An 18,771-nucleotide genomic window follows, 5' to 3' on the forward strand; every position below is an offset into this window, starting at 1 on the left:
CAAGGAGTATTAAGGTATAACAGCAAATAATAAGCTCCTTCAGCAAGCACATATATTTCAATGTGGACTCACCCAAACAGATTACAGTCCTCACATTTGGTGCAAACTTTATATACAGAAGAGCTTCAGTCTTACCAGTTTCATTATCACCTTCAGTCTGGACTCTAGCAGTTTACTGCGCCAAACAGAAATATTCAACTCTTGGCACAGTTCACACTGAAAAGGCTGCAGCTTCCACACACTTACTCTGCATTTCCAACACACAGGTTTGCTAGCTCTCCTAGCTCACCCGTGCAGTCTACATTCAGATAGATTCTGGATTGTCTCTCTCCCAGATACAGATTACATTTTGGCTGGTCACTCACCAGCTTCAACACACTCCACTCTTCTCAACATCAAGCAGACTGACACAAAGTTAATCCATTTCCTGGTTCTTAGTCAAAGCTAGCCAGATGCATCTAATTGGGTGGAATTAAATATATTTTTTTGAACATCAATTTGCCAAAATACAAGACAGACGGCACTGATAGTCATGGCGCTTATTCCAAGCAATAAAGAAGATATTTTCAATTGTACTCTTATACACCGCTTTAATTCTAATTGGCTAACCAAAATGTAGTAAGATGTTAAGTCAATTTCTTAACTCCAAACTATACATTTTGTATTCCGAAGTAATTTCCTTTGGGGATTGGTGTAATTTCTTACATTTTATAGATTATATTCTTCCATAACAGCGCTTAGATTGCCAGCATATGTTCAGCATTTAAATGTGGAAATAGAGCATCAACTTAAACATTTTATATAAGTGTTTTGCTCTATTTATCGTAACATTTAAGACAGTTGTTAAACGGGGAGCTATTTAAACAGGCATATGTTGCCTGATTTTACAGTGATAAAATGTAAGGATTGCACCATGTCAATCTTGTAAATGAAGAAAAACTCAGGTTTTCAGTAGAGAGTGTTGGTCGTGATATAAAATGTAAATGTGGGTTTGATTCTCATTATGCAAAATGTATATATAGCCTTTAGAATGTCATTACCTTAGTTGTTCCTGTATATGCAAGACAGCAGCCAAGTAAAATAAGTTGGCAAATGCAAAGGAAATACAAATCCTGGATTTGGCACGAATAAAGTTTTAAGGTTTTTCAAATAGACGCATTTTTGTTCCTTGGAAATTTTAGCTTTTCTCCCCGTGCATCAGGCTACCTCGGCAACCTGACTTGCACCTTAAAGCCTTCAGTCTCAGAAAGGATATACAAAACAGACTATGAAAAAAGTACTGAAATTAGGGCAATCTTTCTTTCTTTGTTTCCCACTTGCTTTTCTCTCGCTCTCCTATTTCTATCTTCTCTTTCCACCTCTGCTGTTTTTCATTTGGCTCAGACACATTCACAAAGTTAAACGTTATTCTATCAAAACTGCAGAAAGTAGCCCAGTAAGTGATACATTACTCGAATGCATTCTCGGTTTCTACATCATGCTGCCCATAGTTGGGGTAGCAAAAACCTGGCGACATATTTTCTTTAATTACAAGTAAGCCAGAAAAAAAAGTCTAGCCATGATCAATGTGTTATTATCTGACATGCCTCCAGTTTCCAAAGCCTCATAGAAGGTTTTTCTATATGTATGAAGCATATTAATTGTCAATAGTTTGTTTTGACAAGCTCACCAGCATAGGATTAGCGGCCTTACAATATAAGCATAGCAGCCCTTTATATATTCATCTAACATGAAACAAGACAAAATAATATGCTATGATTTTCAGCAAGATCATTTATTTCCAGGTGAGCAATCATTAAAGGGAGCTTGTCAGGCCTCCTGAGCTTGTCAACTAGTACTATAGTGTTAAATTGACTGTCAGGGAATTTCAACACATCGCTCTACATAGGAGTGTTTGTATGTTGTGTAAAACATCCACCATGCTATATATACTATTGAGCTAGGACTAGTCAGCCAGGGCAATGCTTTACCAAAAATCGCATCCAGGGGATATGATTGACCTACTCTATTTGAGGGTCAGACTAAACACAGGCATTGTCCTTGTCTACTGTCCACATCTAACGAGATGCTGTCTATGCACCACTGTATTGATCACCAGTCCTCACATCTTTGGACAACCCAGGAGAGTGCCGCATCCTGGCTTAAGCTTTTCTTTTTGGCTGGTCGCTACTCTTTTTGTTTGCTGACCGAAACGCTGTTTCAATGAGCTCTCTGTTTGTCAACTCTCTTCCCTTCAATCTGTGCAAAAAGAGCTACTGTTGTTAGCACTGATCACACCAAGTTTTCAACCAAGGGAAGAGCGGTGATAAACAGACAGCTGAATGAAACAGTGTTTTAGTCAGTATACAGAAATAGGTTCCATCATCAGCTGAGTAAAGCGTAAAGCTTCCATTGGTATGCATTGCCCTCTTGGGTTGTCCTAACCGTGGAGGAGCCGTGAGCATTATGGTAGTGGATGGATAACAGCCCTGGAGCTACAGACAGAAGACAATGCTAAAGCCTGGGATCAGTCTGACATTGGAAAACAGGATATTATTCATGCTCCCTGGATGTAATTACAGGATTTGAGGAAAGGCTAATCTCACAAGAGTTACGCCCCCGCAGAAGTAGTTCTTGATCATTAGCATATAACACATGGTGCATAATAGTGTTTTTTTCCAAGAATAAAAGAAGTATTTGTGTGTGAAATGCAGCACTGTATTGTAATGCAGTGATAAGCCAATTTAACACTAGAGGGGAAGTTTGGTAAACTGGAGAAGCATGACAGGTTCCCTTAAAACAAAGCAATTCCAAATGGCTGCAGGTCCAAAACGCTGTTCTGATCACCTGTCATTTTATCAACGCTCTTCCCCAGGTTCAACAATCTGGGAGAATGCTACTGTTAGGGGTCGAGTTCCTGCCTCTGCACAGGGGGAATCTCGGGCCATCTCCGCTGTGGTCTCCCATTCTTCTCCTGCCACAGTGGAGCCTGCTCAGCGGAGATGTCGGTCCCAGCGTCTCGCTCAGTCTGACTCTGTACAAAGAGTTACTGCTGCTTTTCCTGCTTCTGCCATTGGAGTCAGTGCTGGGCAGCGGCGAGCAGACGCTTCTGGGACTAAGTCCTGCTTTTCTCGTTCTGAGCATGCCCAGAGTAAGATCTCTCAGTGGAGATCAAGGGTCACATCATCAGTTTCTGCACCTAAGGCCATTGGTCCTTTCAGGAAGGTCCTGTAGGTGCTCACGCTCTGTGGCAGCCTCTCATTGGTCCTTCTAGGAAGGTCCTGTACGTGCTGCAACTATTTAAGGCTCGCATGGCCGCACGGCCATGCGCTAGTATTGTTCTATGTTATGTGCTTTGCACCAGTGTGGTCACGTAAGAGTGTGTTTAGGGAACCGGCTGAAATAAGCCCCTAGAATGCTGGCACCTCCGGCAAGGAGTTTTATGTGCATGTGTGACCACTGACTGCTTTCTGTTTGGGCAGTTAGCCTGTGCCTCTGTGAAGTCTAACAGGGCACAGTGCTTTGCTTCCATGGCTACTCGGTGAATTAACTGAGTTAGTCCATACCGCCATATAGTGCCGCCGATTGCTAGCAGCAGGTTCTCCTGCACGGTGGACCCCGGGCTGCGAACGCACCAATAACAATAAAAACATCTATATTTACTCGGTGTGTTCCTCTAGCCCTAACAGCTACTGTTGTTAACTCTGCTTTCACATACATTTTCAACCAAGGAAAGAGCAGTTACAAGTAGGCAGCTGATTGGAGCAGTTTTCCGGTCAGTACGCAGAAGGACCTGCAACCATCAGTGGAGTAAAGCTTCCATCAGTACGTATTGCTCTCTTGGGTTATCCCAACTTGGGAGGAGCTGTAGGCAGTACATTAGTGCATAGACAGAAGCCCTGGAGCTACAGACAAAAGAAAATGCCAAAGCCAGGGGACAGTCTGACCCTGGTATAAAGGATGTCAATCATGTCCCCTTGATGTAATTACAGGATCTGAAGCAGGACTAATCTGATAAAAGTTACGCCCTGGCAGAACTAGTGCCTCTCATTAGCATATAACAAATACATAAATAATAGTTGTTTTTTGATTTTTAAATCAAGCATTTGTGTGTGAAATGGATCACTGTGTTGTAAGGGATAAGTTAATTTAACACTAGAGTAGCAGTTTACCAAACTTAAGAAACGTGACAGGTTCCCTTAAGACTAAACGCTTCCAAATATCTTATATTTTTCTGTTAAGAAGTAGAAGAAAATGTTTATTTTTCTCATACAAATGATTTTTACATCAGCTGCTCTGTACTTTATCACATTGGTTGGCGGTATTTCTTTTAGATCAGTTTATTCAATTCCTCTGACAAGTCTGTGGGCGTCTGAAGTGATTGTCCAATATGTGATGTCCTTTCATATGTGTTTCTAATAATTAAATTGTGACAGCTAGAAATCTTCTATCACTCTCTTGCAATGTCTCCCACTCCCACATTATTTCTGATGTGCGTGCTTTTCCCTTAGAATTCATTATTACAAAGAGAGCTATAGAATCATACATGTCTTAAAGGTCTCTGCAATTCACATAATATCACACATTGGTGTCATGTTGTGAATGCTCATGACGGAAAATTGTCAAAGTTAATTGAAAACTATTGTAAGTCTGAAAAAAATACAAATGAGTTAAAAAAGTGATACTTTTTGCTTATGTGTGGTGAACAAAGACTCGTTTATATGTCTTCAAGTCTTTTAATATTTTGTTTGAAATGTTGACTACATTTATTTATTATTTATCCATATATTTATATTGCTATCTAGAAGACAAAAAAAATGTAGCCTAAAGGGCACGGCACCCAGAAACAGTGCTGCATGCTGCTGCTTCTGCTTCTTCTTTTTCTTTATTTTTATATTGCTATCTAGCAATTTGGGAATTCAAGTAGGTCAACTCGGGCATAAAATATTGATGACCGAGGTCATCAATAGTGATGAGTGAGTATACTCATTGCTCGGGTGTCCTTCGAGTATTTGGGTGTGCTCGGAGATTTAGTTTTTGTCGATGCAGCTGCATGATTTGCGGCTGCTAGACAGCCTGAATATATATGGGGATTCCCTAACAAACAAGCAATCCCTGCGTGTATTCAGGCTGTCTAGCAGCCGCAAATCTTACAGCCTCATCGAGAAGAACTAAATCTCTGAGCACACCAAAATACTCGGAAGACACCCAAGCATGCTCGGGAAAACCCAAGCAACGAGTAAACACCCTCATCACTAGTCATCAATATCAGATTAATGAGGGTCTACCATAATCAGCTGTAATTAGTGCCGCAGCTGGATGCAAGCAATTTACAGCTTAATAGCACTACTCTGCTCATTGTGTAGCATCTGCTGATGAAAACTGTAGAACAACTTTTATAGATTTTAAGGCAATTGCAGCTGACCTGCAGTACCCTGCAGCGGCCACTACATAGTGAACAAAACTGTGCAGTTTGTTTCAGGTTTACTCTTGGCCTCCATCAGAGCTGATCAGAATGGGTGCTTGGTGTCCCAGACCACCTCTTATATTGTATAGATATTTTCACCCAAATTAAAGTGGTTTTCTATTTTCAGGAAAGTGGACCCCAACAATGTAAAATACCTTACATTTACAAACGGAAAGCATAACTTCCTCTTCCTTGTCCTGTAGCCACTCTTGTCTCAGTGTTTTCTTTGCACGTAGACAGCGTACATCACTGCTGCAGCCAATCATGGCTCATGTTGTCTACCTTGCACAAATGCTGAGCTCGGTGATTTGATCTAGCAGTAATGTGTGCTGTCAACGTGACGTCACCGCTTCAGTGGGGAGCCAGTGCTGGACTCAGGGAGGGTGAGTTCGGACTGTGTTTCTTATTTTAGATACTTTACTGGGAGTGGAAAACACCTTTGCTCAAATTAGACAAAATATTTGCATTTTTAGCTTCCAGGATGCATGTCAAGAAATGTAGTAGTACCTCAATGTACTGCATTCTGATGTATTTTAATACAAATATACACTAAAGAGAGAAAATAGAAAACTGGACAACTAGTAATGACCCTTCTCTACACATATATGTCCAATTTTGCCCAGCAGACATGCACTTTGAATAGGGGTAAATGATTAAGCTTCTGCCAAACACTTTTGGCTATGGCTCAACCTCCCAAATATTAAATGGATTGGATTTTGAAATTCAGTAGAACGTATCCATATTTTCTCTGACAGCCTATGCTAAAAGAGAGCTGGAAGGACCCCATAAACATTCTATAGGTTTGGGGTAAGAAATAAAGACAGCTAATTATAGACTAATTGGACAAATTCTAGTCTCCAGTTGTCATAGGAACAGTAGCTATTTACACTTGAGGAGGACATGTACAGATAATACATAGTTCAACAGATACAGGAGGAGTGAGGAAATAGAGAGGACACAATAGGTAGAATGTGCTTGTCTTGTGTGGCACACAATTGAAGTCAATGTAATTTACATGTGAGTTTATTAGGAAATTCCCATCACGTGGTAAATGACGTTTTAAATAACGTTAAATCCGTTTGAGGAAAAATTAATAACACCGCATACGTAGTGAGACGAAGAAAACAATGCTATTCATCAATTCACAGGTAATTATTTCAACGTGTCGGCCTGTAAGCCTTTTTCAAGAAAACCTGTACCTGTATAATTTTTCCTCAAACGGATTTAACGTTATTTGAAACGTCGTTATTTGAAACGTCATTTACCACGTGATGGAAATTTCCTAATAAACTCACATGTAAATTACATTGACTTCAATTGTGTGCCGGAGTTTTTCTGTCGATACTACTATTTTTCTCCTGAGCACCTTACCTAAGGGCAGTGAGCACCTCATTTTCTATAGACTTGTCTTGTGTGGTTCAGCCATCAGTATAATAAATAGCCAACAGCAAAAAAAGAAAAGCACATCCGCACCGCTGTTATACGTCAGATCCAACTACCTCCAACCCTTTCAATCCAAGCCAAGCTGAATTACTATAACCCCATAAATCCTTTAGGTGCAGCTCACAAAATACAAGTCCATGAAACAGTCTATTAGAATTGGTCAGGACCCTTTGAAGTGCTAGTTGTGCACGAAACGGCCATCATCCATCTGTTTCCACTGTTCTCCCTGCTGGATTTTTTTGTATGTCCGAATAAAGGATTGACGTTTTTTTACTCCGGTAAGTGCGCTCTGCTTTTTTCCAGTATAATAAATAGGACATTTCAAATAAGTTGCATGATCCAGTCATCAGCCAGTATTTGTACAAGTGCATTTACCAAGTGCTATTGGGTGCATGGGGAATGTTTAGACCGATGAATAAGAGAGACCAGATTCTGAGAAAAAATTAGAAGAAGCGGAACTGGAAAGAGATTAGGGAAGTGAGGGTTAAGTATTAATTAGATCTTCGGGTGAAGTGCATTCCAGAAACCTGGCGAAGTACTAGAGAAGTTTTGGAGATGGAAGTGGGAGGCTTGGATTATGGAGGATGTTAGTCTTGGATCAGTTACAAAACAGAGAGCACAAGTAAGGTGATAGACAGAGATGAGAGAGGAGATGTAAGGTGGTGCAGAACTGAGGATAACTTTGTGGGTGAGAGAGATAAGTTTATATTTTACTCTGTAGTGGATGGGTATACAGTACAATGGCTGGCACAAGGTGAAGGCATAGGTGAAGCCGCTGGACAGAAATACAATCCTAGCTGCCACATTCTGTACATTTTTTTAAAGGTGCTGGAATGGTATGGGTTCACCTGCGGTGTCGTCAATTGATGATAAGATTACCGTGGTTTTGTCCTCATGGAGAAGTTTGAAACTTCAAAGCGCGTTGAGCAACAAAGTTTATATTTATTTAAGTAATTAAAAATAAGTCCTGGGAACCCCTCTGTTCTTGACAACCAGTCTTGCTGAAGCTGACAGCTAAGGTTTGCAGCCCTCAGCTGTGAGCTTTTCCCTGGCTGGTTATCAAAAAATACAAGGGAACACATGCTGTGTTTTTTTTTTAATTATTATTTATTTACAGCACAGGCACCGGCTGATGAATACTCTCATTATTCGCTCCTGCTCTTACTGTTAGTGGCAGCAGGCATCGGCTGATGGTAGCAGTAGTCCTATCAGCTGACAACAGTGACCGGAGATAAACCTTATACCTCCAATCAAAGCTGCACTCTTACGCTGTCATTTTACAGCATGGGAACTGCAGCTGTCTAACTGTTGGTGATGACACACATGACAGCGCAACAAACACCCAGTATTCGGGGGGCTGAACTTGAACAGTAACACAAACTTCCTGGTGAAGTCCATGTTCATTGTCCGTGCCCGAACAGTAGGTGTTCAGTATGGACGCTGAACTTTACTGTTTGGGTTTTCCCATCTCTACTTATAATGTGAATCCATCCATTATAGTGCAAAACAATATTTTAATAATGTAAATTAAGACAACGATTTTTAGCTCCTCTTAAGAAAGCATCTTCCCATCCTTTGCAATAGTGACATTTGGCAGATTTAGGAATAAATAATATTATGTGGCAAGGGTATGCCTTATCAAACATATGCAGATCAGAGCTAATTAATGCAAATTAAGGCTTCCTGTCTATCTAGTGGGAAAAGAAATGTCCAAATGTTATGAAATCCAGTTAGTATGCTTATTACCGTAATTGTTTTATATGGGGTGGCTCTTAATTAAAATATGTAAATTGACCTTAATTGCTGTGTGCTAATGGGGTTCATGTTATATCATCACAGATCTCTTAAACTCTATGGCCAGGGGAGTAAAAGTTTTTATATAGAATTTTAATAATCTTTGATTAAATGACCTTTATTCGCTATGCTGCCGTTTGGTATTCTGAAATGTTGTGTGAGCTTTGCCTTCAAGACTGTTTGCGTGTAACTTTAGCTTAAATAGTGTTTTATTTTTCTATTGTTTTGTAATTGTGCTGTTTAATATTCAATACTTAAAAATCTAGTTTTAAAGTGCCAAAATTGATGATGTGATTCAGGGCCATTATAGGTCATAAAAGAAAGAAAAAGAAAATGACCCAGTATTTTGGTACCATCCAGACCAGTTTCAAAGATAAAGCCGTGTGCACTACTACTAGTGGTGCCCAGGTAGGTTCCCACACCATGTGATACTAAAAGAAAGAACCTGGCACTCAACTTAATGCTCGTGAGATTTTAATGGTAGTAGCCAAAAAAAACGTTTCGGTCCTATATCTGGACCTTCATCAGTTACTACAAACGTGGATATAAAGAAAATATTATTTACAAATATATACAAAAAGAAACAAAAGAAAAACATAATGTGCAAAGAAAATATGTACATAGTTCAGAGAACCACAAAGTTACACAACGCAAAATGTCACATCCATGACAAGAGGTACTTAGGTCATCTTCCTTCATCCACAGTCCAGTCTGTGTGCCTAAACCTATCTGCGCAAATACCAGGTATGCTGCTCCCCCTCCCCTCTCCATAATACGTTCACACATATCTATGCCATTGTAATCTCCTCTATATTACTACAGACGCAGACCATGCTGTGCCTTATATGACACTACAGTCTTTCACTTTTTCATCATAGTACGGTATGTTCCACCCTCATTCCCTTTATCTCACACCCCATCCAGACCAGTTGTCACCCACTCTTGCCTCTACCATTACTTTCTAATTACTGGAGCTTTAAAACTGCTATAGAGCTAATGGTTGAATACTAACAATCTAGACTGCAGAAAGTTGGAATTCTCATAAGTAGTCACATCAGTTTATAATCTACGTGATCTTAGAGTTATCTCAAGAAATCAATTTCTATCCACATATCTTAGTGCACCTGTCCTAGTGCCTCTCTCAGAACCCAGAGCTGCAATCACTACATTACATTTATTATATGGTCATCTAGTTATTCTTTCAATAAAAATGTCCATCTGATTGCCACGTTCCTTGTCAATAATAGCTGATCACTGTGATTTTCAGAATCCAGGAAAACGACAAACAGCTAATTGCCCACTGGAAACATTTGATCTTCATCAACATTTCATCGCTATTGACCATCAACTCATCAACTTTGTCAAAGAACAAATTATTGAGATGACTTCCTCTGACAAAGGGGATATCTCAACATTTTCCAAAACATTCTCTATGACTAAGGGCGCACACAGTGCCAGAAACTTATTAGGGTGTTTTTTCTATCACTAGCCTGTGAATTTTAATTGTTTGATACTTATGGAATTAAATTTGAAGACTATCTATTTTTTTGGATGTGCCGATCAACGTTACTTTTTTGGACTAAATCAGTATCTACCTTTACTAAACACTGAGTTATTCTCCACAGGTCCAAAATGCTGATAGTTTAGGCAATTACAACTTTACAATGTGGTAAAGTTGGAGATAGGGAGAATATTTAATTATATGTTTACATGTCAAATATGTTTTACATGGGGAAATTTATGGATCAGCATAGATGTCAACAGACTTGTCAAGCAGCAGCTGCAAAAGCAAACAAGATTTTAGCGTGTATAAAAAGAGTGATTAAATCTCATGATTCCAAAATATTTTTACCCCTTTATAAATCACTGGTGAGGCCGCATCTAGAATATGGGATCCAGTTTAAAAAGGGTGTTCAGAAGTTAGTGTCAGTTCAAAGGTTGCAGTTAGCTTATTACAATGGATGGAAGGCTTCTCATATGATGAGAGGTTGGAAAAGTTGGGCGGGTTGAGCTTTTACATGTATAAATATATGTGTGATCAATACACAGGACTGGCACACGATTTGTTCCTTCCAAAGACCTTCCAAATACCGGGGGGGGGTGCAAATTGATTCTGGTAGATAAATAGGAAACGGTTCTTTACAGTTAGAACAGTTAGACTCTGGAATTCTCCACCACAAGAGGGAGTAATGGCAGACACTATAACAGCTTTTAAAAAAGGGATGCTATCTAGAATGTAATTAGTGGAGAAAAGTTGGATTTGATGGACATTAGTCTTTTTTCAATCTATATAACTAAAGCATTGTGCATATTAATTCCTCTTTCAAGTGATCTTAGAAATGTTTAGATTTGCATATTCTTTAATTTCAGAGTGCTTTCTAAGGAGCTTTAACACCGATCCCCGTTCCCCGAATGCACACCAATATGAGGAACAAATTAATTTGGAATTAGATAGTTTATGGTTTAGTCTGGACCCATTGTGCAACCATTAAGTTAATACTGTTTACTTAGACAAAAGCACTATAAAAATATTAACATTAATTGAAAGGAACAGAATATTAACAACTTAACGAGCTCTGACGTGCTATGTGTGTCACAGGTTGCCTCCCCCTCGTTGATGCGGGCTTCGGCTATGAGCTTGCACCTTTTCCGGCAGATGACAGCTGATATAATCATCTGTTATGTGCTCCTAAAAGCCGCGGGTGGAATTGAAATCCACTTGCGGTTGTTAATGAGTTAACTGCCTCTGTCAATCTCTGTCAGCGGCATTTAACTTGCACAAACCAGATGCATGTCTTAGCTCAGCCCATCGGCACCCTTGTCACATGGCCGTGGATCGCCGATTGGCTGGCATGACAACCCGGGCTTTGCATGAGACCCCTGTGGCTGTCATTGCTGAACTGCTATGAGTGCCGCCTGATGGGCTGCAGCCCGGCTATGTGTAACACAAGCGGTTAGATGATTGCAGCTCCTAGTTTCCCCTGGAGACTATTGAAGCAAGTAAAAAGTAAAAAAAAATAAAATGTAAATATATAAAAAATTTAAAAAGAATAAAAGTTCTAATCACCCCACTTTTGCCCCATTCAATATAAAACAATAAAAAATAAATAAAAAATACACATATTTGGTATTGCCATATTCAGAATTGCCAGACCTATCAAAATATAAAATTAATTAATCCGATTGGTAAACAGAGTAACAAGGACAATAGTCAAAATGCCAGAATTAAGTTTTTTGGTTGTTGCAACAAAATGCAATACTGGGCGATCAAAACATCGTATCTATCCCAAAATGGTATCAATTAAAATGTCTGCTCAGCACCCAAAAAAAAGCCATCACCCCGACCCAGATACTGAAAAATGAGGACTCTACGGGTCTCGGAAAATGGTGCCTTTTTTTTGGACAAACTCTAGATTTTTTTTCACCACTTAAATAAAAAGCATGTTTGGTATCTACACACCGGGAAATCTTAATGACTGGTCAGTTTTAGCATTTAGTGAACATGGAAAAAAAACTATTGTGATATTGCACATTTTTGCAATTTCACCGCACTTACAATTTTTTTCCTGTTTTCTAGTACATGATATGGTAAGAGCAATGGTGTTGTTCAAAAGTAAAGCTCGTCCCTCAAAAAAACAAACCCTCACCTGGCCACATTAATGGAAAAGTAATAGAGTTAAAAATGGAAGCACAAAATGGAAATACCCCTGGTCCTTATGGGCTTAAGTAAAGGGTTGCATATTAGAAAAACACAAGCAAACAAAAATATTTTTTCTGAGCACTATTCCCTTATCTAGACCAGTGTTAAGAACTGACCTGGATTGGAGTAGTAGTATTGCAATCATTAAAGACAGCACCTGCAGGTAGCGCAGTCAGATATCAGCCAGAGGTAGGTACATGGGATCAATAGTATAGTCTGAAGGATAAGCAGGTTTTATAGTCAGGAATCTGCCAGAGGTGGATACATGGGAGCAGCAGTATGGTTAGGACAAGGCAGCAGATGGAAGGAGAGCTTGACTAAAGGCTGGGAGCTCAATAATCGCACAAAGAAGGAAGTGAAATGACAGGCTTAAGTAGGAAGTTCAATCAAGAAGTTCATGGGAGGAACCAATCAGGAACTTAGGGTGGAGCCAATCAGGATCTCAGGGTGGAGGTAATCAGGAACAACACAGGTACTAGTATCTAGGTTAGCAAGGAACTGTCCAGCAAGCTGAATTGCTCAAAGGGATGAGCTGCCACCTGGTGCAAAAGAGCTGCTGGGTTAGAAATCCTGGCAACCAGTGTTTCTCAAATTCCAGTCCTCATGGCCTCCATGATTTCAGGATTTTCCTAGCATTGCACAGGTGAAGAAATTATCATAAATGCATCAGAAATTGTCACAGGTTCTCTCACCTGTGCAATACTAAGGAGATCCTGAAATAATGATCATTTGGTGGCTGTGAGGACTGGAGTTTGGAAAACACTGATCTAGACCATACTTGCAAGATACTTGTCAATTCAGTAAGGAAGAGGGGCCTCATACTATCCCTGGAGCTGGGACTCTAACTAGCCCTGTCCTGTAGGTATTCTTAAAGGTAGAGAGCCCGAGTCTCTAACCTTACTATGTTTCTGTAAAAACCCTAATCTGTCCCCTCCCTCACTCCATGAGGCATGGGACAGAAATTAAAGGTAAACCATACACAAAGATAAAACAGGATATAAACACACACATACAACAGCAACCTACAGAACAGCGCAACTCCAAACTTCTACTACTTAGCTTTAGCACACAGCACAGGAAGATGAATCTCTAATAGCAACAACAAACTCCTATTCAGCACAGCGTCTCCTAAGAGCAAGGAAGTGGAGCTTCCATTGACAGGACAGAGAGGGCCTGGCCAGGTTTTATAGGAAGAGTTATGACCAGATTAGAAGCAGGTGAAATGGAGCTACATGTTTCTGACCAGCATAGAAAGGGTCGTTAATAGTGTTGAGCATTCCGATACCGCAAGTATCGGGTATCGGCCGATACTTGCGGTATCGGAATTCCGATATCGAGATCCGATATTTTTGTGGTATCAGGTATCGGTATCGGAGGTGTAAAATAAAGAATTAAAATAAAAAATATTGTTATATTCACCTCTCCGGCGGCCCCTGGAACATCACCGCGAGTCACCGGCGTCCGGCAGGCTTCTTTGTTCAAAATGAGCGCCTTTAGGACCTGCGGAATGACGTCGCGGCTTCTGATTGGTCGCGTGCCGCCCATGTGACCGCCACGCGACCAATCAGAAGCCGCGACGTCATTCCTCAGATAAATTCCTAGAATGAGCGCCTTTAGGACCTGTGGAATGACGTCGCGGCTTCTGATTGGTCGCGTGGCGGTCACATGGGCGGCACGCGACCAATCAGAAGCCGCGACGTCATTCCGCAGGTCCTAAAGGCGCTCATTTTGAACAAAGAAGCCTGCTGGACGCCGGTTCCTCGCGGTGATGTTCCAGGGGCCGCCGGAGAGGTGAATATAACAATATTTTTTATTTTAATTCTTTATTTTACACCTCACTATGGATCCCAGGGCCTGAAGGAGAGTTTCCTCTCCTTCAGACCCTGGGATCCATCAGGATACCTTCCGATACTTGGTGTCCCATTGACTTGTATTGGTATCGGATATCGGTATCGGCGATATCCGATACTTTTCGGGTATCGGCCGATACTATCCGATACCGATACTTTCAAGTATCGGACGGTATCGCTCAACACTAGTCGTTAACCTCTTCAGCACTAAAGGAAACAAAATTCCTTTAATATGGGATCCAAATACACAGGCTAAATGGAATATCTGTGATTCACAATATGCAGTGATCGCCTACCCCCAGAACTCTCAGGTTGGCGTGACACACTCATGACAGTACAGCCTTTTTATATATGATGTCCTCATCATTTCAGGGTGGTTTTCTCCAATTATCTCGTGTTATTTTGATTATCGACAATTTACAGTGTAACCATACTGAGTTTCATTAGTGGACAAAGCATCTTCGAATGATATTCCCTTGAGTCTGCCCATTATCTAGTCATGCAACTTGAGTGATGGCAATATCGCATAACTGATCTATGAAGCTAGCAAATATACTTCTATGGACCAGGATTTACACTCATTATATCCTCATAGAGGTCATATGTCATCTAGCAAACTGCATGACAAGGAGTGGATATTTTCTCCTGTACTATGGTGTTTATCTGCATGTATATTCAGTGCTATATACATTCCTAAACTGGTATTTTTGTATTCAATTAATCTTGTTTCTGCTATTTTTTTTGCAGGATATAGTGACTAATGTTTCACCTAGAATTATACGCGGAACAACATCTGGCCACCTCTATGGTCCCGGACAAGGCGCCTTCTTAAACATTGAACTTATTAGTGAAAAGACTTCTGCTTACTGGTGTAAATCTATTACTGAATTGAAGACTGACTTTCCTCAACATGTAAGTTCCAATTACTAAAATTACTTTTGATATCTGCATAGCTTAGCAATGTAAGTGCATGAATGGTCTTCACGTGATCCCAGACTTGTAGCAGGTAAATGGAGGTGCTCTGTGCCCAACAGATCCAATTCTTTAAAGCAAGAAAGATAGCATGGCATTTACCAGTATGATGAATAGTATTCCATTGCAGACAAATTATATGACATAAATGTCTGAAAAATGAGGGTTGCACCTCTGTAACCCAGATCTATCTTAAAAACTAGGCCCTGATTTGCAATGCTATGAATGGAGAAGTTGCCATGTGGGAACATTTTTCCTTTCATTGCTATGAGAGTTCCGAAAACAGTTGAGCACTCCAGGACTAGTCCAATCCTTTAGCAGTAAAGGCTTCCTTACACTAGCTTATCCTCAAAAGACAGAAAGAAAGCAGCACTCATCACCAGTTAGTAAATCATTCTTCCTTTATTCCAGATACTAAATAACAACAAGGAGAATATGGTTACACAGCTGATGTATGGACAACAAGCGCTTCTTCAGGGACCGCAAAGAATGATCTGTTGGAGCAAAACAGCTAATTTCCATATGTCAGCTGTGCACCATCAAATATCTGAAATCTTCCAACGATGTGCTGGTTATGCCAATATTATCTTTAGTTGGTGGATTAAGTTGTTTTCCTTACACTAGAATATACTATAAATTGCTGTGATAATAAGTGCCAACAATGGAAAAATCACTTCATTGGGTCCAGAATTTTCAGCACATTCACAATTTTGAAAAATAAGTGAGGTTTAAAATTTTTCAATTCTGGCTCATCTCTAGTAAACATATTACTGCTCTATGTGGTTTGTAATTGACATGTTACAATTCTGGGTTCTCCATGAGAGCATTAAGGAGCTTCAACAAAATTGTAGCCGACTGTGATTTCCTGGAAAATTAAAGAGAAAATTAGTGTTTTTGTAATTATTTCAAATGTCCGAGCTACAGCAGCATTAAAAATAGCGCAGCTGAAAAAGTGTGTAGGATGTACTGTACATGATTGCAAAAGTAGCATCAGTTCCACAATTAAACCATAAAAGGAGGTTATAGACTATTTCTAATGCACTATGCATTAACAATAATGATTTGTATCCTGTGCAGATCACTAAAATAGGTGTGATTGGGTTCGTAATAAATCGCATGTTTGAAATCATTAAATTAGATTTGTCTAAAATTCAGTAACATGTATATATATATATATATATATATATATACAGTGGGGCAAAAAAGTATTTAGTCAGTCAGCAATAGTGCAAGTTCCACCACTTAAAAAGATGAGAGGCGTCTGTAATTTACATCATAGGTAGACCTCAACTATGGGAGACAAACTGAGAAAAAAAAATCCAGAAAATCACATTGTCTGTTTTTTTAACATTTTATTTGCATATTATGGTGGAAAATAAGTATTTGGTCAGAAACAAAATTTCATCTCAATACTTTGTAATATATCCTTTGTTGGCAATGACAGAGGTCAAACGTTTCTGTAAGTCTTCACAAGGTTGCCACACACTGTTGTTGGTATGTTGGCCCATTCCTCCATGCAGATCTCCTCTAGAGCAGTGATGTTTTTGGCTTTTCGCTTGGCAACACGGACTTTCAACTCCCTCCAAAGGTTTTCTATAGGGTTGAGATCTGGAGACTGGCTAGGCCACTCCAGGACCTTGAAATGCTTCTTACGAAGCCACTCCTTCGTTGCCCTGGCGGTGTGCTTTGGATCATTGTCATGTTGAAAGACCCAGCCACTTTCATCTTCAATGCCCTTGCTGATGGAAGGAGGTTTGCACTCAAAATCTCACGATACATGGCCCCATTCATTCTTTCATGTACCCGGATCAGTCGTCCTGGCCCCTTTGCAGAGAAACAGCCCCAAAGCATGATTTTTCCACCACCATGCTTTACAGTAGGTATGGTGTTTGATGGATGCAACTCAGTATTCTTTTTCCTCCAAACACAACAAGTTGTGTTTCTACCAAACAGTTCCAGTTTGGTTTCATCAGACCATAGGACATTCTCCCAAAACTCCTCTGGATCATCCAAATGCTCTCTAGCAAACTTCAGACGGGCCCGGACATGTACTGGCTTAAGCAGTGGGACACGTCTGGCACTGCAGGATCTGAGTCCATGGTGGTGTAGTGTGTTACTTATGGTAGGCCTTGTTACATTGGTCCCAGCTCTCTTCAGTTCATTCACTAGGTCCCCCTGCGTGGTTCTGGGATTTTTGCTCACCGTTCTTGTGATCATTCTGACCCTACGGGGTGGGATTTTGCGTGGAGCCCCAGATCGAGGGAGATTATCAGTGGTCTTGTATGTCTTCCATTTTCTAATTATTGCTCCCACTGTTGATTTCTTCACTCCAAGCTGGTTGGCTATTGCAGATTCAGTCTTCGCAGCCTGGTGCAGGGCTACAATTTTGTTTCTGGTGTCCTTTGACAGCTCTTTGGTCTTCACCATAGTGGAGTTTGGAGTCAGACTGTTTGAGGGTGTGCACAGGTGTCTTTTTATACTGATAACAAGTTTAAACAGGTGCCATTACTACAGGTAATGAGTGGAGGAAAGAGGAGACTCTTAAAGAAGAAGTTACAGGTCTGTGAGAGCCAGAAATCTTGATTGTTTGTTTCTGACCAAATACTTATTTTCCACCATAATATGCAAATAAAATGTTAAAAAAACAGACAATGTGATTTTCTGGATTTTTTTTTCTCAGTTTGTCTCCCATAGTTGAGGTCTACCTATGATGTAAATTACAGACGCCTCTCATTTTTTTAAGTGGTGGAACTTGCACTATTGCTGACTGACTAAATACTTTTTTGCCCCACTGTATATATATATATATATATATATATATATATATATATATATATATATATATATATATATATATATATATATAAATACAGTACAGAACAAAAGTTTGGACTCACCTTCTCATTTAAAGATTTGTCTGTACTTTCATGACTAAGAAAATTGTACATTCACACTGAAGGCATCAAAACTATGAATTAACACATGTGGAATTATACACTTAACAAAAAAAGTGAAACAACTGATATGTCTTATATTCTAGGTTCTTCAAAGTAGCCACCTTTTGCTTTGATGACTGCTTTGCCCACTCTTGGCATTCTCTTGATGAGCTTCAAGAGGTAGTCACCGGGAATGGTCTTCCAACAATCTTGAAGGAGTTCCCAGAGATGCTTAGCACTTGTTGGCCCTTTTGCCTTCACTCTGCGGTCCAGCTCACCCCAAACCATCTCGATTGGGTTCAGGTCTGGTGACTGTGGAAGCCAGGTTATCTGGCGTATCCACCCATCACTCTCCTTCTTGATCAAATAGCCCTTACACAGCCTGGAGGTGTGTTTGGGGTCATTGTCCTGTTGAAAAATAAATGATGGTCCAACTAAACGCAAACCGGATGGGATAGCATGCTGCTGCAAGATGCTGTGGTAGCCATGCTGGTTCAATATGCCTTCAATTTTCAATAAATCTCCAACAGTGTCACCAGCAAAGCACCCCCACACCATCACACCTCCTCCTCCATGCTTCACGGTGGGAACCAGGCATGTAGAGTGCATCCGTTCACCTTTTCTGCGTTG

General features: G+C 40.2%; 1 protein-coding gene across 1 annotated transcript in view; it reads left to right on the forward strand.

The window, feature by feature from the left end:
• Nucleotides 1-18,771, forward strand: part of DPYD (dihydropyrimidine dehydrogenase) — a 1,420,302-nt gene that overhangs the window by 921,190 nt on the left and 480,341 nt on the right. The window contains exon 14 of the mRNA XM_069737684.1: nucleotides 14,981-15,145. Within this exon, the coding sequence (XP_069593785.1) occupies nucleotides 14,981-15,145 (165 nt within the window). The remainder of the gene's footprint in view (nucleotides 1-14,980; nucleotides 15,146-18,771) is intronic.

Source organism: Ranitomeya imitator, chromosome 8, assembly GCF_032444005.1.
Source record: "Ranitomeya imitator isolate aRanImi1 chromosome 8, aRanImi1.pri, whole genome shotgun sequence".
In the NCBI taxonomy this organism is placed as follows: domain Eukaryota; kingdom Metazoa; phylum Chordata; class Amphibia; order Anura; family Dendrobatidae; genus Ranitomeya; species Ranitomeya imitator.